We start from the raw sequence: 20722 nt of genomic DNA on the forward strand, positions 1-20722 counted from the left end.
CCCCTTCGACGCTCATGACGAGCTCAGCTCGTCATAAATTACGCCTGTCGTACGCTCATGACGAGCTGAGCTCGTCATGAACCGCGGGATTATAAAAAAGTCAGCGCACAGCAGGAAAACGCGTAGCGCGCATGGGGTTAAGTATTCATTATTTAAAAAAATTAAAAGCCATTGTTATTTGTAATATCAATACATCTAAGTCACGTAAATGCAACACATATTGCATTACAAATGCGATAGGTGTCACATTTGCGAAAGTTATAACTATTGGCATTGTAAATGACAAAGCTATTAATTTAGCTATTTTCAAAAATAACACATAAATAAAAAAAAAATCATTTATAAGACCAATAGCTCAAACTTTCCTAATGCGAGCCCTATTGCATTTCCAATGCTTGTTACCAATGTCAGTCCTCTTTCTTTCTCCTCTGGAAACATTAACTGCATGGAGGAGTATTCCCATCTTAATTCCCCTATGTTACCTGTCTGATGGTTCTCTTGGGGTTTTTCCTTTTTTTTTCTTCTTTTCCCTTTTGGATTGTGATTTTCTTTGTTGACTCAAACAGGTCAAATCTTTGTGCCCACTACTACTACTCCACTTTGAGGCCCCTTCTCCACTTCTCGCTGAGATACTAGCATTTGAGATATCCGATTCATCTGTGAGGGGAAAAAAATTCTCCATAGCATCTGGGACATAGCCACCTCCTTAGACCCCTTTTCCGTCACATCCTCTGAGGCTTTTTTTAAACTGAGAGCTGGAATCCCTGAATGTTAAATTTCCCCCTTCCTGCTTTACAGCCCAGGTTAGGGAGACTGTCCCTAGCGCCACCTCTAAAACAGGGCCTTGTAGTGTAGTTCCTATATTCCCAATAGGCGCTGCGCATTGGACTAATATATTCAGCAGTGTAGACGTAGGACTGAGGTTATCTAGGTCTCTACTGACTATATTAGACTTAAGGTTTGCCAGCTCGCTCAGAGGTCACTAGAAACTTTCTCGAATAAACGAGGAGGAGTTGAACCTCCCTGGATAGACAAGAAGGGATTAGCTTCTGACAACCATATAACATGACAACTTTGCTCTCCCTGAATAAGAGTGTATCTCTAGAGTCGTGTGAAAACAATAGACAGCTATTTCACTCAGTCAAATGTGCGTACTTAGTTTCACCAGAATGCAGAGAAAAGAGAGACAGGCGTTTTCAATAAAAGGTGTTATTTATTGAGCAGTCTTCTTCCTCATACAAGAGAAATGAATTGCCACGATTGTAATACTCATGGTAAAGTAAAGTGCGTACAGTAAAAGGAGGATTATAAAATAATACTGTAAAAGCATTGATATGGTTTCTTAGCAATATGATACTTTAAAATAGATAAAATATATACATACATACATACATATATACATTGACTAATCGTACTCAACTGGTGCTTTTAACTATGCCTACCCCGGTGTACCTGACCTAAGCCTAATACGTGGGAAGGAGTAAGTAAGTAGCAGTTTAAGTTAAGTTTGTTTTGCCAAGAATCTGACTCAAGAATTCTCTGTAAGGGTTTAGTCAGTTCCGTACCTGGAAAGCAGGAGGTCTGGTATCTCTCTCTCAGGGCTCGATATCCCAGCAACCCGCAAGGGTAGGCTGGAAACGCCAGAGCTGGATTTCTCGGCAGGAGAAAAGACAGCGTCTTTCTCAGCGCGTCAAAGAGGAGGGGCAGCGTCCGTGGGCTCTCGCATCAGCTGGGCTCTCGGGCAAGTAGATAGCTGCTCTGCTCCAGAATCACCACCGTGTGTTTGCTTAAGGCAACGTTGGTATATTTATACCTGAAAGGTGCCTGGGTTTGACGTAAGGTTGGACATAAGACGTCAATAAAGATGTCACTAAGAACTGGCCGTTCTTACAGTGTTTTACAGGAGTTCTAGGACGAAATCAAAACAAAAGCAAGGGGGATTTCCCAGGTTGCTGGAGGCTTGGTTTTGTTTAGAGAACTCGGTGTGCTTACTAGGGGGCCGGAGAAGTAGCCTTGCTTAATGTGACAGCATGTGCTACGACTGAATTATGGATATGATTATTATGCCGTTGTATGGATATTATTGATTATAACCGGACAAGGGCATAAAATAGGAATATCGATTCGGGTTTCCTAGATAAAACACTACAGCCTGTCACAGCCTCGATCGGTGGCACTTCACGAATGCTCTCCTCGTTTTGATGCAACCAGGGTCCAGAATCTACTTCTTGAATAGCCCCTATATATCTACTTTCGACCGATTGAGTATCGCATAACTGGTTGTTTTGTCCCTCAGCAACATAACCTCCACCTGGCACAGGTTGAGCTTCTTTATCCACATTATCGCTGCCAGTATTCGAGCCACCTGCCCCAGACGGTGAGAACAGATTTACTTTTAGGGGATAAAACTGCCCTGCGGTAATTTCCTTACTGAATCCGTTTTGTCCTAACTGAGTTGGTTAGCTCCTTTCTTCCCTCCGGGTTTACCTTCTACAGCAACTTCACGTCCGGCTGGATGGCCGTCGAAGCCAAAGCAATCGGAGTTGCAGGTCGTTGCTTGCCGATTTTACTGCCCCGCTCTGTCATGACTCCAGATAAGATGATTTTCAGGTTCTACGGTAACGGTGGAAGCCACTTCAGACTTGACTGGGCTAGAACACGCATAGGATCAACCTCTGTCACGTATAGCAGCACCGACTCAGTACACACCACCAAACACAACCAGCTCCAATCCTCCAGCCGTGGACTCGATTACGCAAGCGCAATGAGTTAAAATGCGCGTGCACAGCATCAAATCGCCAGTCTTCGCCATCTGTTCCCCCTCCCCAGCCGCCAGCACCTCCCCCTCTCTCTCACGGCCGCCAGGCCGTGTTATTTTGCTTGCATTTCACAAAGCCTTGCTCGCATTTCTCCTCCCCCCTCCCCGGCCGCCAGCACCTCCCCTCTCTCTCACGGCCACCAGGCCGTGTTATTTTGCTCGAATTTCTCCTCCCCCTCCCCAGCCGCCAGCACCTCCCCTCTCTCTCACGGCCGCCAGGCCGTGTTATTTTTTTCAGCCTCTCCTTTTTCATTTCTCTCTCCTAGTTTCGCCCATTTCTCCCAATCACTCTCTTCTCTCACTCTCATACCTCGCTGTCAGTCTCTACTTTCCCGCTCCATTCCTCTCTTTGTCTCAGTCCCACTTTCTTACTTTTTTCTCATTTCTCTCTCCTAGCTTAGCCCATTTCTCCCAATCACTCTCTTCTCTCACACCTCGCTGTCAGTCTCTACTTTCCCGCTCCATTCCTCTCTTTGTCTCAGTCCCACTTTCTTATTTTTTTCTCTCACTCTAAATGTCCTACTTAGTAAATCATTTATTTCTGTTACACTTGCTGCATTTCTAAATATTTTTTTCTGTTTCTCAGCCTCACTCGTGTCCCACCTTCATCTCTTTTTGCTCCCTTCTCCCCCCACTTTCTTTTTCTTTCTTTCTCCAATCCTCTGTCAGTGTTTCACACATTTCCACTCTTATCTTTCATTGTCTAGCTGAATCGCCCTCTCACTTTATCTCTGCACTATCTCCATTATTTCCACCTAGCCTTCCTTCCCCGGCTTGTGTCTTCCCCCTGCCCTCTCTTTCATATCTCCCGCTCTGTTTCACACTCCTCCATTTACCTCACGGTCTCCCGCTCTCTACGTCTCCCTCTCTTGACAGCTCGTTCTGTTACGCTCTGTCCTTTCATATCGCATTTTCCCTAATATATCGCTTTCATATTTCTTTTGTCACCCTTCCTATGTTTTCTCTCTCTGTCGCTACCCCCTCTCTGTCTTTTTTTTATTTCTCTCTATATATCTCCACACAACCTCTCTCATGCTGTTTCTCCATCTGTGAGCATCTGTTTTCTCCCTCGTCTCTCTTCTATTTCTCTCGATTTCCCCTCTCTCCATCTCTCATCTTTCTATCCTTCCTCTTCCTCTCGCCCCTTCTCTCTTTCTTTGTTTCATCCCCCCACTTCTTCCACTATGCCCACTCGTCGCTCGCTCTCTCCCGCACTTACCGTTCCCAGACAAACCTGACTGTCCGCCCCCGGGGGCCCAGGAGCCCCCGGGCTCTGGAGAGCTTAGGACCCAGCTGTAGTCATTTTATGCAAATGCTCCGCTGAGAGTCTGATAGCAGCTTATGGCCCCCGCTAAGCTCCCTTGGGCGCTGGCATTGTTTCCTTAACTTGCAAGTTTATCTATATGTAAAAAGAACTTTCTAAATCAAATACAGTATTCCATTTTCTTATGTATCCAGCGATGTTGGTGTTTTTGTCGACTTTTTATAAAAGATGAGTCTTTTTTCATTCGAAGTAGGGACACGTTTATGGAGACGGTGCAAAAAGCAGCAAATAAGCAAATTAGAAATAATGTGGCCAAAGTCCGGTTTAAGTTGCTGAGCTCAGTGCAAACTGAGTGGAGCAGCAACTGTGGAATTGTTGGATTCCGTTGTACATAGCAAAAAGGGTGTGTGATCCTAGCAGACGTGTCTTGGGAAGTACAGTACAGGCTTGTGGCATGTGGACAAGCGCGCGAGAGAGCAGGTGCATCTCTATAGCTGTAACATGAAAACACATTTTATCAGCACAAAGTCGCAGCTAATCAGGAGCCCGTCACGAGATATCTTCCATTCTCTAGCCTCCCCACTTGACCCCTCCCCCCCCCACCACTCTCCCACTTCGTCCGTCCACCACTTCTTACAGGTGCCAAAATATGTATCCGGGGAGCCTCCGGCCCTGCGCATGTCACCCGGGGGTCTCCAACTTGTAGGCCACCGGTGAACTCCGTGAGGCGGGAGGTTGTTATATACCTATGCTCAGCTCTAAATGTAAACAGAGACCCTCACACACACACACACACACACACACACACACACACCACCGCCACAGTGCCCAAACTTCCAATGCTCGCAGCCTCCATGGTCCAAACACACCAAGCAAATCTAGAGGAGGGAGGTTTTAGTTTGAATGACTAAGTGCTGTGGCAGCACCCTCTCTTCAGTGTTGCATTCCAAATGCTATAGGTGTCACATTCGCGAAAGTTATAACTATTGGCATTGTAAATGACAAAGCTATCAATTTAGCTGTTTTAAAAACCAACAAATAAATAAAATATTTGTCATTTACAAGACCAATAGCTCCAACTTTTCTAATGCGAGACCTATTGCATTTCCAATGCTTGTTATCATCATGTTGGTTGTGGGGCTGGGGTTAATTGTACTGATTTGTTATCAATCTTCTCTTCTTGAGTCTGCATTGGCTTCGCTCTCATCCCTGTTTTTTTTTTGTTGCATCTTATTAGTTGTGGGACTTGAGTTAATTACGCTGATTTGTTCCCTATCTTCTCTCCTTTCAGTCTGCATTGACTTAGCTCGCATATTTGTTTTTTTTTTGGTGGCCCAGTCCCCGTCCCTGGCATCAAGTTGTGATGGTGGAGCAGCTGTTTTTTGGGGCTTGTGTTCTGCAATCGGAATCTTCTGAGTACTGCCTTGTCGGCTGTTGTTTGTTGGGGAGCATCCTAAGTTGCCAGGCATTCCTGCAGAAGCCGCAGGAGATGTGCTGCCTGCCTCTTTCGCCCCCATGGGGTGTGTTGGCAATTGCTGTTTGAGCTTGAGTTGCTGGCCTTGATGCTGTGGCGCCCCGCTTTTGTCCTGGGTCAAAAGGCTTGGGAGGGGTTCTTGCTTTTGTAGGGGTAGGGGTAGCAGTGGCGGTTGCAGGCCTGTGAGGGTTGCATTGCTGGAATAAAGAACTGACCCTGCATCCCTTAGGAAATTGAACTTTGTGTAAGTCTTGGGTCGGTGAGAGCATGTGGCACTAATAGGTCGCATCCGTGCTGTTGTCTCACTTTGGTCCTGCTCAGTTGCGATGAGTTTTTGTTTGGCGTTATGCTGAGCACTAGGATTTTGTATCTTTTCTTTTCTCCTCCTTGTTTTGGGTGGCATGGCCTTTCTCATTCTTCCCGACCTCATTGGACCGCCTGGGTCCGATGGATTGCAGATAGATTACAGCACTCCAGCAGGGGCTCAGCAGCTGGGCTTCAACACTCCAAACACTCCTATTCCACGGGGGGTGCCGAACAGGAGCTGAGGAGTGCCAAGAACACCAGGCCTGCTTGTTCCCCTGCTCCCTTGCTCTGCAGTCCCAAAAACCGTCCTCTGTCTCTCCCTCTGCTCTGACTCTGCCCTGTGCAACTATGCAGCTGTGCAACTGTTTGCTCTGTTGCAACAAAGAGTTCAAGAGTTCAATCAGGAAGAGCTGGGATTCACGGCGCTTTCAAGCAGCCTGTGACAGCTTAAAATCAGCTTGTTATCAGTGCCCGTCCCCCAGGCAGGCAGAGGAGGGGGTGCAGCGGGGGAATATGGGTAGTGCGGTGTGGGCGCGGAAGCTGCAAAATGCCAACAAATATCGGCAAAATACCGTTTTTTAGTTGTGGCTGACCGCTGGAGGTGCCAATTGCTGATCCTTTGTTCAGGGCCGTGGTTTCGCGTCGCGGATTTCCTCAGAACCTCAGCCGCGTCTTTAACAGCCTTTAGCAGCCTCTTCTCTCTTTCAAGATTTCCGAGTTTTTGCTGCGGGCCGTTAAAAGCCGTTTTGAGCCACCGCAGTACTCGCAACACTCGCCACGTTCACAGAGCTCGGAGCTCGCTGCCCCCGCTAGAAGATAGATAGATGGGGGGGGGGTCTGAAGCGAGCTGCTAGAGGATGGTAGAGCTGAAGGGAGGCTCCTGGCTTTCTGGCTTCCTCGCCTTGCTGTCGACGCAACGCTGCCGCCGGGAAACGGAAAACCAGGACTGGATCACACCACAATGTCTGAAGGTTTGAAGCAGGAACAGGGCGAGGTGGGGTTGTGGACCTTATGTCAAGAGGCTAATCGTCTCTGGACATTGCTGAAACATCAGGGCTCGTCCCTGGTGGTTCAACACCTGCCAGGTTCCCTGAACGCCAGGGCGGACAAACTCAGCCACCGGTGCATGATGGATCACGAATGGCGTCACTCTGAGGTGGGACAAGGTCTCTTACAGCGGTGGGTAGAGCCTTGTTTAAATCTGTTTGCCACCGAAGAGAACGTGCAATGTCAGCAGTTCTGCGCGTTGGAATTTCCAAGGCGGCACTCGCTCGGCGATGCTTTTCGTCGCAAGTGGAAATGCAGTCTTCTATTCGCCTTTCCTCCTATGCCACTTCTGCCCAGAGTGCTGAAGAAGATCAAGTGCGACCAGGCCCATGTCGTTCTTGTGGCTCCGGTCTGGGCACGTCAATTCTGGCAACCTGAGCTCTTGTACATGGCCATCAATCCTCCGAACAGACTGGCTCTTTAGCAGGATCTTCTGTCGCAGCAGCAGGGGACGGTCCTCCACCCGAACCTGTCCAGCCCCCACCTCCTTGGGTGGAGATTGAGCGGTGACCGTTTACAGCTTTTGACCTTACTCCCGAAGTCTGTAATGTTATCTTGGCAGCCAGGCGTTCCTCTACTAAAACAGTATATGCCTGTAGATGGAATAAATCTGTGGCTGGTATGCTGCAAAGGCTGTGGATCCCCTTTCTGCCTCTCTTTCTGAGGTTCTCCACTTCCTTTGGTCCAGCAGGGCTCTGCTCTGGGCACCTTGAAAGGCTATTTTTGGCCTTTCTTCGGCTTCCTTACCAGCCTTCTCTTTTTAAGTCCCCTGTTGTAAATAGGTTTCTTAAGGGCATTACTCCTCTTTTTCCTCCTATTCCTTTCGTAATGCCTCAGTGGGACTTGAATCTTGTGTTAACCTATCTTGTGTGCGCTCCTTTCGAGATGCTACATAACTGTCCTCTCAGGCTTTTAACTCTGAAAAACTGTGTGTTTCTGTTTGCCATCACCTCTGCTCGCAGGGTGAGTGAGCTCCAGGCTCTATCTTCAAAGCCTCCTTTCCTTGCTGTCCATCCGGACAAGGTTGTCCTTTGGACCAGACATTCTTTTCTTCCCAAAGTGGTTACTTCTTTCCACATAGGTCAGACCATCACCTTGCCCACCTTTCTGCCCCCACATTCTTCTTCTGAGGAGGAAAGGCTCCACCTTCTGCATCCAAAACATGCGTTATTGTTGGATCTGGATTGCACAAGACTATTCCGGCTGGATGATCAGCTCTATGTTGGCTAAGTGGGTGCCAAAAAAGGTCCGGGCAGGCAAAAACGGACCATCTCTCGATGGGTCGTCCTTTGCATTAAAGCTTGTTATTCCTTGGTGAAGAAGAAACCTGGTGCGAGCAGAGGTGATGGCAATCAGAAACGCAGTTCTCCAGGATTTTCTGGTATGAACTTGGTTAGCAGACCCACTTCCGGGGTTGGTATTGCTGGGGTATCTATTCTAAGGTAAGGAATCCATACTTATTGTCTCTTTCAGATGAACAAGTTACTTACCTTCGATAATGATATATAAGCCTTTGAGCAAAAGTAAATAAACCAATGATGTGAGACAGGGTGGACTTTATAGTAAACAATAAACAGTCTTCAACAAGGGGACTCAGTGAAAAAAAAATGTGTACACTTGAACCATCAATTACTGTTGCTACTGTTAAGTTGTTTCATAGCTCAACATGAGGGACTTGTAGCCTCCCTCTCCGTGGTTGGAGGGATACTTTGAGTGTTACACTTACAGCAGCACTAGACTTTATTATCAAAGTCGCTTGATAAAAGGTAATACCTCTCCAATTTTAGCCTCGATTGTTGAAACTATAATAGGAAAAATGTAAAACAAGAAAATTGATAGGGTTGTACAGCTTTGTGAAGTCATGCAAAGGACTTTGCCCTAATGTTTGTCAAGATCCTGTTCAGAGGGCCATAGGGCAAACAAGATCTACTGGGTCAAACTTGGTAGTTGAGACCTTTTACTTCTGATGTCCTGGGGCCTGACCTACTATGGATCCTGAGCAGCTAGGCCAAGTACCCCTTCAGCACTTGGCTCGTAGGGTCGAGCAGTCCAAGGCTTCTCTGGTGAAATGGAGGGGGACAGGGGGTTAGATAGACTCAGGGGGTGCACAGAGAATGACAATTCAAAATGCTGGCAGCAATAAATGATTGTCCAATTAAATACTTGCTTTTATGAAAAAGGGAGTATTTATATATGCAAACACAAAATAAAATAAGACACTCAATATACAAAGTCCCCTGAGGTCAGGACTCTGTTTTCCATAGGGTGATCAATGGTGGCCGGCAGAGTTGGGACCAACTCCAACTCCGGTATCGGAACTGAAAAATCTGGGAGTTTGGCTGGATGCTGGTCTTACCTTTGTGGGCCACACTAAGAAAACAGCAGCGTGCTGTTTTGGCCTCCTTAGGGGTTTAAGACCTGTCCTTAAATTTTTTGATGCCCCAACCAGGCAGCTGGTAATCCAGGCCACTGTCATCTCTCGCCTGGATTATGCCAGCTCTCTCCTGGTGGGGGCTAACCTGACAGAAATTACCCGCTTACAACGGGTACAAAATGCTGCGGCTAGAGCGATTGTTGGCCTGCCCAGATTTTGTCCTGTGTCAAATGTCCTCCGCTCCCTGCACTGGCTTCCAGTGAGGAAGCGAATCCATTTTAAGGTCCTTTGTTTGACCTTTAAAATTCTGAAAGGTATAGGCCCCCAAATCATGTCTAGCTTCCTGTCCTTTTACGTACCTACACGCACCCTCCGTTCTCAAGGCCAGGCTCTTGCTGTGGTCCCTAGATTCAGGCTCTGCCGGGCGGGTGGACGCTCTTTTAGTGTTAAAGCTGCAACCATCTGGAATTCCCTTCCGGCTGAAATCCGCCTGCTGGAGGACCTTATGCTTTTCCGGAAAGCTATTAAAACTTTCTTGTTTTAGTCTGTCTTCCTAGTGGTCTTCCCTGTTTAGTTCCTGTTATGTTATGTCCTACCTTGTCACTGCGCCAGGACGCTCCTTCGCTGGAGCAGCTGTGCGCATAACAAATATCGATAACATAACATAACATAACATAGGCGTAATCCTGAATACCACTCCCCTATCGCTAATTGTTATTTCCAATTCACTATTGGTGACTTTCAGATTAAGTCCAACTAGTAGTTTGAGTCTCAGGAGCCCCACCCGACTCTTAAAATCAAATGTGTTCCAGCACTATCTGACAGGCAAGTTCCCCTGGGGCCGCCTAGCCTGAAAATCAGTCTTACTCACACCTGCAGGTTCAGAGCGACTGGAACCTCTGAGCGCACCCCTTTTACTTGCGCTGAAGCTTCAGCAGCTGCCTCCGTTAAGTCTCTCACATGTGGCCGGGGAGAGACTTTAAAGTTCATGTTGGGGGTCTGCTTCCTTTTTAAGTGCCCTCTACTCTCCCTTCCTCCATAAAACAGTCTGTCACAGAAGGAGTGACTTCAAATCTGGTAGCCCCGCAACACAGGCCATGGGAGTGACAAGAGGTTCACACCTGGATGTCTGCCACAGTGATATGTGTATCAAAATGTTACCCCAGGCCTCCGCACTACTCTTTGTGATACTTTTATAAGCCCCATTTTCTTCCGGAGACGTGCCCAGGCTCCTTCCCAATGACCGCTACCTCCTCGCCTCGTGTTCCTCCAGTCAACTCTGAGTCTCCCAAAATGGAATCCAGAGACTTCCTTGTTTTGTACCACTCGCAGGCACACAGTCACTCAGCACATGCATATAGCATACCCACACCACTGCACAGCACTGCATCCTTCAGGTATTGTACAATTCACAGATACACTTCCACTTAGTACACGCATCTAATATAAATACACTCCACTGCACTGCATTATCACTGTATTGTACCACTCACAGGCACACATACACCCAGCAAATGTATTCCACACAAGCACTGTGCAGTGCTGCACACTAAACTGATGTAGACCAATGGTGAGTCAAGCACACAACAACTGAACTGTAATTGAGTGAGCCCATAGATCTCACTCTAGTGACACAACTTAAGAGGCCCTGCTCACTCCTACTGATGACTACATGGTATGCTGCCACCACTGTGCTCGTGCTGCTTAACTCCTTGCAAACTAGTAAAAGCTTCCAGGAGTGTGACCCATATACCCGATTAGGACTGGGTGAGGAAGGTATACACAAAAAAACAATGTCCCAATAGGTAAAAATAATATAGTCAATTAATCAAGCATGCACATCGCATTGCTAGCAGGGAAGAAAAAGGAGAACACTCATTTTGTTTTAGAGCAAGATATTCAATCATCTTATTTTATAATTCATTCATGGTCGGTAATATACAGTTAGAAACAGCACTGCATAAATTGAATTAAATGACAACCAAAACGGACTTGGTGCTCTAGAAAAGGTGACTGTGGTGGTAGTGGCGACGCAAGTGCAATAGTGAACAGCATGAAACGGCGCACTGTGACTCAGGTGCATATAATGTACAGTGAGTGGTTCAAATCATGTGACTGAGTGGTATCACAGATTAAAAACGATTTATTTCCATTGTATGAACCATAATTAGAGGAGTACGCCTATTAATAAGCTGTGGAGTCAACGGCGTTTCAATCCATGTAATTCAGGATCGTCATCAGGACAGGGTTGTCCAACTTGGGGCGTGCTGTAAGGGAACAAGAGTGTATCAGGCCAGTGAACAGGGCGTAGGGGGGGGGGAGGAGGGGAAAGGGGGGGTGGGTTGGTGGGGGTGGGGGGTGGTGGGCTTGCCAAAGGTGAGAGGGAAGGAACAATTGTTACCTGGGGATTACCGTTGTAGTATGCGACCGAGGGAGGTCGTCAGAATTATTTCCAAACCTGCGTGGGGGCACTGTAATGGAAATAGAGGGTATCATAGGCTGTACATGTATGGATGTTTAAATTAGTGAGTAAATGAAGCATCTCATGTTACTGACCAGCAGGTAGCACCAGGTGGCCGAGTTCAGTTCGCCGTAATACGGCGCGAGTCCTATGAAAGAAAAGGGGGGATAGGGCAATCAATAATGTGTTATTCCGATCAGAGGGAGGGCAAGGGGGCAGCATCAAGGTGAAGAGCCCGGTGAGTACTGACCTTAGTTGTATCGCGCCGCGCAGGAACGAAGCCTGTGGTCTGGTGAGCGGGATCGCTAGTGGGACGGTGATTACTTCCGCGTCTAGGCGGGGCCGGGGGAGGATCAGGGTTGATGACGGCTAGGATGGGGGGCGTGGTTTGGACTGGGGCGAGCCAACCGTGTCATACCGAGAACGGAGAAGAGAGACTAGAGGCGAGGCGGGAGTTAGTCCAAGGTGGTTAAAGGAAAGCAACGAATAGGATTGAATCAATGACAGTATAATGGGCAACAATAAGTTGTACATGGCAAGAGGTACAATTTCCTTAAATGAATGTGTAGCCAGACAAAAAATTTAGACATGGAGGTATAATAAACATACTGGTGGAATAGTAGGTAATTGCTTAGACATTATTGGAGACATCATTCGGAGCGTATTATCATTAATTACAGATTACATACTTATGTGGAAGTATCGATATTCATGGTGAGACTAATACAATGTACAGATTTGTTGGTAGTGTAAAAAAATAATAAATCATGCCCTGTGCCGACTGTATGAAGAGACAGTGTTAGCAGGGGTATACACCAAGTGTGTGTACCTGCGTAGTAAAGCGTTTCATCATTATTTACAGTTTACATGTTTGATGGTGATGCTGATATAGCAGGGATAAACACAGTGTATATGCACATCATTTCATCATTATTTACAGTTGACATGTTTTTGTGATACTGATATACATGGTGAGGATGTTACATTATGCAGGGAAATTAGCAGGCGATGCCCTAGGCAGACCATGTAAGGGAGACAGTGTGGTTGCCAGTATCAAGGAGGTGGTTAACAGGGATGGTCTCATATTTAGGTAGTGACAGTGCTGTTCCACTCATCGATTGTGTTAAGGCCACTATTGACCGAATCACAGAGGGTCATCCATTTGCATTCTGCTTTATTGAGTAAGGATTTGATATTTCCACCTCGAATTGGTATGGTAGGTTTCTCGACCACTTGCCATACAATGTCTTTGTCTGAATGTCCTAGTTCTAGGTAGTGTCCCACTAGAGGTGCTGTCAGTGTTTTACAATTGATCCTGCTTTTATGCTGAATGATGCGATCCTTTATCATGTGTGTAGTTTGGCCGATGTACAAGAGCTCACACGGGCATCTGATTGCATAGATGAAATTATGCGATCTGCAGTTTGTATGATTTTTCAGTGTGTGTGAGCGTCCTTTGTATTTGAATTCTTTAGTATTTACTGTTAGGTTGCATACGCTGCGGTTTTGACATTTGTAGTGTCCCTCAATAGGGTCAAGGCCCCATGCTGCTGTTATAGTATTCTTCTTTTCAGTGGATTTAGGCCAGGTGATGGCATGTACCAAGTGGCTAGCCAGATTGTCACCCCGCTGGTAGGAAAGTAATGGGGGTTCCTGGAAGTGTTCAAATGGGCGAAGAAGGGCCCAGTTCTTTTTGATGATCATACTGATCTTGTTGCTATGGGGACTGAATTTGGAGACGAATGGAATCCTGGTCATGGATTTCTTGGGCTGAGTAGTGAGGAGGTGGTCTCGATGGCAGTACCAAGCTCTTTTTTTGGATCTGGTCACCAAACGTCTGGGGTAGCCTCGATGTATCAGCTTTTGACATAGAACGTCTGCTTCTTGGAAAAAGTCTTTTCGCCATTTACAATTACGGCGTATCCGCAAGAACTGGCCGTATGGCAATCCATCGCGTAGGCTACGAGGATGGTAGCTAGAGTAGAGAAGCAAGGTGTTCTTCTCGGTGGGTTTTCTGTACAAGGTGGTGCCGAGAAGTCCCTCTTCGGCACTAATGGTTACGTCCAGGAACGGGAGATTGTTATTTCTACATTCGCTGGTAAACTTCAGATGTTCTTGGCATTGGTTGAGCCATGTGATAAAGGGACCGAGGGTTATAGACGTACCATTCCATAGTAGCAGCACATCGTCTATATATCTACGCCATAAATAGATCTGTTGGAAGAAGGGATTAGTAGGTGTCAAAATCAAGGATTTCTCAAGGTTGTGCACAAACAGGATGGCGAAGTTTGGGGCAAAGCAAGCTCCCATTGAGACTCCCTTGATTTGAAGATAGAATTTATCCCGGTATAGGAAGTAGTTGTTTTGAAGTGCTACACGGAGTAGATTCATTATGAAGTCTGTAGGAATGCGTGTAGGTAGGGGTCTTGACATCAAGATAGTCTGGATCACTTGTAGTCCCTCGTCATGTGGAATATTGGTATAGAGGGACTCAATATCCAATCCCGCCATGACTTGAGTACTGGTGTCAAATGGTAAGTCCTCTATTGTATTGATGAGGTCCATGGTGTCCCGAATGTAAGTGTCTGTTTCTGGGACAAATTCTTTGATTATTGAGTCCACGTATTTACCCAGGGGTTCTAGTATGGATCCGCACCCTGAAACAATGGGTCTGGCTGGTGGTTGTTGGCTGTTTTTATGGATCTTGGGCAAGACGTATAGTACCGGTGTCCGAGGGCTTGGGTTGTTGAGGAACTCAAATTCTTTCTTGGTAATGATATCCCGGTCTCTAGCTTCGTTGGTGATATTGTATATTTTAATACGGATATCTTCCAAGGGATCCTTTGGGAGGGGCTGGTAGTGGAGCCCGTTCGACAGCTGTCTTTGAATTTCCAGGTCATATTTAGTGGTATCCATAATCACTATTCCACCCCCTTTGTCCGCCGGCTTAATGATGATATCATCCTTTTTGCTAGTGTTTTTAAGGCCTCTCTCTCCACCATTGGTAGATTGTATGGGATGAAGGTGGAACAGTTTTTTAGGTCCATGGTATCTCTCAATACTAGCCGCTCGAATGCTAAGATTTCTGGTGGCATGGCATGGGATGGCGGGTTGAAAGTAGAGGGTGGGCGGAAGGGAGATTGGGTGATGGCAGTACCGTCTGGTTTATCCGAGAAGAAATGTCTTAATCTGATTCTTCTAAAGAATTTGAGTAAACTGGACTGGAGATCAAGGAAGTTGGTCCGTTCAGTTGGTACAAATGTCAAACCTCGAGATAGGAGAGCCGTTTCATCTTGATTTAGGATGTAATCAGAAAGGTTGAAGATAGGTATTTGTAGATCCATGGTTGGGGTCGAGGTCGTCTCATTTATTGCTGATGCCCGCATTGGTAGTATCGATTGCGTGTTTGACGCTCTCCTGGCAATTGTGGTTGGTATTGTCGATTCCTTGTTCCACGGTTTGATGGAGGAGGTTGTCCGCGTCCGCGGCCCTGTCCTAAAAAACCGGGTGGGAGTAGAGGTTGAGGGCGATTGGGTGCCGATGAGGGACCTGGACGATTGTCTGAGCCAGAGTCCTCTGCTGAGGTATTGGAGGAATCAGAAAAAGTTACTCGTTGGTTATGCCTGAATCGACCCCAGTTGCGTGTCCTCGGGGGATTGTATGGAGTATTGAAGAATTCCTCGTTCAGATAAGGGTAGGTGTATTCAACTTTGTAGTTTTTAATATCCTTCTGAATTTTGTTGACCTTTTTATTCACCTCAAAGGTGTTGAAAGTGGAGATGGTGGTGTTCATTTTCTCCAGGAGGCTTTTGGCGTCTGTAAGCGATGTGTCTGCTAGAATTTGTTTCTCAAGTTCAGCTATTTCTTGAAGTTCTAGACGGCTATGTTCAATGGCCGTGTCTATGCCCAAGACCATCCAATGACGGGAGCAGGTGGTTGCGAGATGGCTAAATTTGTTGCGGAAAACAGGATCAGTAGTGAAAATGGCAGGAGTGTTGCGGATTTGTAGTCCCACTGGGATCACACCAGACCTAAGGTAATCCGTTAACATGTGGGCGTGGAGGTCTGTTCTGATTTGTTTCTTTTTCAGTTTCTCCAATTTGTCAAGTAATACTTTGGAGGTGTTGGGTGTGGTAGAGGAAGCAGGAGTGGGAGTGGAACCAGAGAGGAGGGAGGGACCGACCATCAAGGATTTAATATATTCCTCGGAATAAGAGAGAGACTCCTTCGACATCGTGTGTAGTAAAAATTAAAACACACGGAGAAGACCCTGATAAATGTGGTCTCAAGGTTAGTACCAGTGGTACGAACTCTCGCAGCCTAGAGGCTGCACACAATCTAGTAAAAGCTTACAGGAGTGTGACCCATATACCCGATTAGGACTGGGTGAGGAAGGTATACACAAAAAAACAATGTCCCAATAGGTAAAAATAATATAGTCAATTAATCAAGCATGCACATCGCATTGCTAGCAGGGAAGAAAAAGGAGAACACTCATTTTGTTTTAGAGCAAGATATTCAATCATCTTATTTTATAATTCATTCATGGTCGGTAATATACAGTTAGAAACAGCACTGCATAAAGTGAATTAAATGACAACCAAAACGGACTTGGTGCTCTAGAAAAGGTGACTGTGGTGGTAGTGGCGACGCAAGTGCAATAGTGAACAGCATGAAACGGCGCACTGTGACTCAGGTGCATATAATGTACAGTGAGTGGTTCAAATCATGTGACTGAGTGGTATCACAGATTAAAAACAATTTATTTCCATTGTATGAACCACAATTAGAGGAGTACGCCTATTAATAAGCTGTGGAGTCGTCGGCGGTAACAATTGTTCCTTCCCTCTCACATTTGGCAAGCCCCCCCCCCACCAACCCCCCCCCCCCCCCCCTTCCCCCCCCCCCCCCCCCCAACGCCCTGTTCACTGGCCTGATACACTCTTGTTCCCTTACAGCACGCCCCAAGTTGGACAACCCTGTCCTGATGACGATCCTGAATTACATGGATCGAAACGCCGTCGACTCCACAGCTTATTAATAGGCGTACTCCTCTAATTGTGGTTCATACAATGGAAATAAATCGTTTTTAATCTGTGATACCACTCAGTCACATGATTTGAACCACTCACTGTACATTATATGCACCTGAGTCACAGTGCGCCGTTTCATGCTGTTCACTATTGCACTTGCGTCGCCACTACCACCACAGTCACCTTTTCTAGAGCACCAAGTCCGTTTTGGTTGTCATTTAATTCAATTTATGCAGTGCTGTTTCTAACTGTATATTACCGACCATGAATGAATTATAAAATAAGATGATTGAATATCTTGCTCTAAAACAAAATGAGTGTTCTCCTTTTTCTTCCCTGCTAGCAATGCGATGTGCATGCTTGATTAATTGACTATATTATTTTTACCTATTGGGACATTGTTTTTTTGTGTATACCTAACTCCTTGCAAAGGCAGTAGCCTTTCACTACTGCGAGGGTAGCACTTTAGGCAGCCCTCCTAGACCAAAAACACTGTAATCTGTGAGACAAGTCTGTCATGGCTCACACACATGTTCTGTGTTTGCACAGGACATCAAAAATCAGCATTAGGGATCCAGACATCAATATAATTGGAGCACTCAGGGCAGGGGTGCACGTCCATCTCCATGCAAGGATCGTTTCTGTCCCAACAATTCCACACTGATCTTAGCACTGGAACGGGAAATACACAAGCTGTGCGCAATTACTAAGACTCTCCAACTCCCAGGTTTGTTGCTGCGAGAGTAACACTCCCCAGCATGAGAGGTGCTCTGGACATAAGAATAGGTGTCATTTTCAATGAGGATTTTTGTTTGTTGTTCACTGATCTTTTAGTAAACGTTAGAGGTTGAGAATTGATTGACCTATGTATATGTCACAACACATTGATGTAGTTTGTATTTGTCCATAATGTATGGTGCAGGTGAAGTTTAATTCTATCCATGCTTCATTCAGTTTTGCCATACCTTTCTTTTCTCCCTCTACAGTTTGTTGCTGCAGAAGAAGCTCCATAAGTTTGAGTTAGCGTGTTTGGCCAATCTGTGCCCGGAGACAGCAGAGGAGGCGAAGGCTCTTATACCCAGGTGATTGTTCTTTTTAATAGTAGAACACCCACCCCACATGCCACTTCCAATTGCGAACAGATCCTGTTGACTTGTATTATTTTGGCTATTGGCTTTCTAAAATGTTAACAAATGTATATATCGTCGCAAAATTGTTTCTGGGGGCCCTGATCATCAACTTTGAGCGATCCTTTGGCTGTGAACCATGTACCCTTTCAATTTATGAAGCAGTTCAGGTGCTTTTTTTTGTACCTTAATTAAATGTTCTTTTATTCTGGGATGGCTAAAGAATATAGACTGGAGACCAGTCGGGGCTGTTTGGGACAGAGGGGATTTTTTTTAATTTTGATGGAAATTCACATACTAAATGCGGATAGATTCAGATTTACGCTTGAGAGCCAAATGTATTTCTATCACATGTCATTTAAGATTTAAGATAGGTCTTCATCCCTGCTCTGAAGCATTTTAAAAAAAAGAAATCGACCAAATCGGCATATTTTAGATTTATAAGACCGAAAGATCTAGAATGTCCAGATATAGCTGCCATAAATGGCAAACATGGCTGACTTTGGGAGCCTTCAATAATGACATTTGGATTTTCAATGCTTCTGTTTAATGAAAACAAACTCTACCCAAGATGGAAGCAACTTCAAATTAAACTTTTGAGGCTGATTTACCAGACTCTGTAATGTGCATCTTTATGGAACTATAAGTGGTTCATCCCAACAGAAATACACTCAGTAGAAAACTGGGGGCTGTTACAACAAGCAGGCTGGGTCTCCCCGTGAACTGTAAGAAAACCTCAATCGAGATTCTGCACCTAACTCAAGTAGACTGAGTACTGAAACCGAGTGACCACTGTGTGACAGGACTATTGGAAGATTAAAATAGATATGCAAAGCCTAAATTGCAGGCAGGAAAATGTAGAAAGACAGCTCCAGACATTTGTCAAAATAGACCAACTGACTACCACCTATGTTTTTTACTTAGAAATGCATACTATTTTACTGATGGCTAAATGTGAAGGGCTGGAGGAATGGATCCTACTAAATATGCATCCGAAACCTTAAGGAGGAGACTCAGGGAGTTCGACAGACTTCTTTCAGGTTATTTTGAAAGAGCCTTCAGACTTTCACATAGACCTAGATTAAGCCTATAGGGTAGGCAAAGGCAAGCAACCAATACCAATTACCCGAGGCATATTGTTTTTAGGAAGTCCAGTTTCTCCCTCAAAAAATGAATTATGGTGCATTTTCATTCGCTGAAGAAAATTCTCTTTTTAGGTCTCTGATCTGATCAGGCATGTACTGTCTCGAATATACATGTATATGCTGTGTGGGCTTACAGCCCTCCCCCCCCCACCCCCCCCCCCCCCCAGTGCTTTTAATTTGTTACTTTGAGTGTCCTTTATAAAGGCTCGCTTGCTAGTGGTTAATCCTTCCTATTTTTACCTCCTTTTCTTGTTTTGTTTCCTCCCACAGAACACTTCCTTAATACTTGTAGCCTTACATTTGCCCTATTCTAGCAACTGTTTTAGGGGCTACTTTTTCCTTTGTCTTTTCACATGAGCGATCAATATTTTTAGTCGCTCCAAGCTCGTTTCTGTAAACTGGCTATAATTTTTGTTCTACCTCGTTGTGAGGGGTGTCCGACCAGACGGTTTATAGCTAAACAACTTAAACTGTTAACTTGGGAGCGTGGCCTGGCAACATGGCTTTCAAGATGTGAACTCTGGGCCAGTATTGCAGAATAATCCTCCCTGATCCTGCTGATCGCACGGAAGCCGTGCCGTCCACTTAAAGGGGCATGAGTTATAAGTACTCTGCCGACTCCAGGGACTGAATAATGCCGGGCAGAATCCCTCTCTGAGACTGTGACAAGGGGTGGATGCTGAGCCCGGAGCCTACAATCCGCATTTGCTCCCAATGGGCTGCTGCACCAGTAATCACCGACTTGACAGATCGGGGTCCTTGAATCGGTAGGCCTGGGAGGACTCCGACGGTGGCAGTCAGGGGAGTTGTAGCTGACTCACTGGGCGGTGCCCGGTGCCTTGGGCGTATGCGGCCTAACGGCTCAGTGCAATCTTCTACATGGTCCCTTGACCGGCGGCCATCACCACGAATCCCTATATCGGATGCCACCACCTAGTACCTGACACCCCGGAGCCAGAAGCGGCATCTGGTACTTGCGTGATGAAAGCTGCGGGATGATGCTGGGAGGCCTCTGCGGCACATCCTGCTGACGCTGCGGGGCTGTAGCAGCAGCGGACTTATCCAAAGTAGTTTCAGCAGCCTGTGAGCTCTGTGTGCTGTGGGCGGAGCAGGCTTCGGGGAGCCTACCTGGGGCAACGGCGGGACACCACAAGCTGCCTGAAAGGAGTGGGCGAGCCTCTGCCCTGGAGGGTCTGGGTTATCTTGCTGCGATCTGGCGCGGTGCTCTAAGCTGATAGCAAATTTAAGATGAGCGGGCACTGCCAAGGAGATGTGCCTGAGAGCTCTTCCACGCCTGGTACGGAGATCGAGATTGGCAGGGGGATACGGATCTTGACACACTGCCCGCCACAGAGGAGGGACTCGACCAGTGGTCTCTGGGTCTCTCCACACTGTTTTGCATGCTCAAGGGGGCTCAGAACTTGCCATTCACCCCTCTACAGCTGTGAGGGCGGTCAGGCCCTGAATCTGTCCGTCTGCCGTGGGGCTCCTGCTGGACCTGACACCATTGACAGTCCTCTTGACAAGGGCAGGTCGCATCCTGTTAGTGAGGGCCTCCTCACTCTGAGTCTGTCTACACCCTAGGACTGTGGAAGAGTCCGTCTGGGGGGTTCCCTCAAAGCCTACCATGACACATCGCCAGGTAGTAGGAGGTTTGGGCCACGACCAGGGTA

General features: G+C 46.4%; 1 protein-coding gene across 2 annotated transcripts in view; it reads left to right on the forward strand.

The window, feature by feature from the left end:
* Positions 1–20722, forward strand: part of POLR2D (RNA polymerase II subunit D) — a 616144-nt gene that overhangs the window by 577433 nt on the left and 17989 nt on the right. For both annotated transcript variants that reach the window (XM_078665584.1, XM_078665585.1), the window contains one exon: positions 17764–17859. In XM_078665584.1, coding sequence (XP_078521710.1) covers positions 17764–17859 — 96 coding nt within the window. The remainder of the gene's footprint in view (positions 1–17763; positions 17860–20722) is intronic.

Source organism: Lissotriton helveticus, chromosome 11 (genome assembly GCF_964261635.1).
Source record: "Lissotriton helveticus chromosome 11, aLisHel1.1, whole genome shotgun sequence".
In the NCBI taxonomy this organism is placed as follows: domain Eukaryota; kingdom Metazoa; phylum Chordata; class Amphibia; order Caudata; family Salamandridae; genus Lissotriton; species Lissotriton helveticus.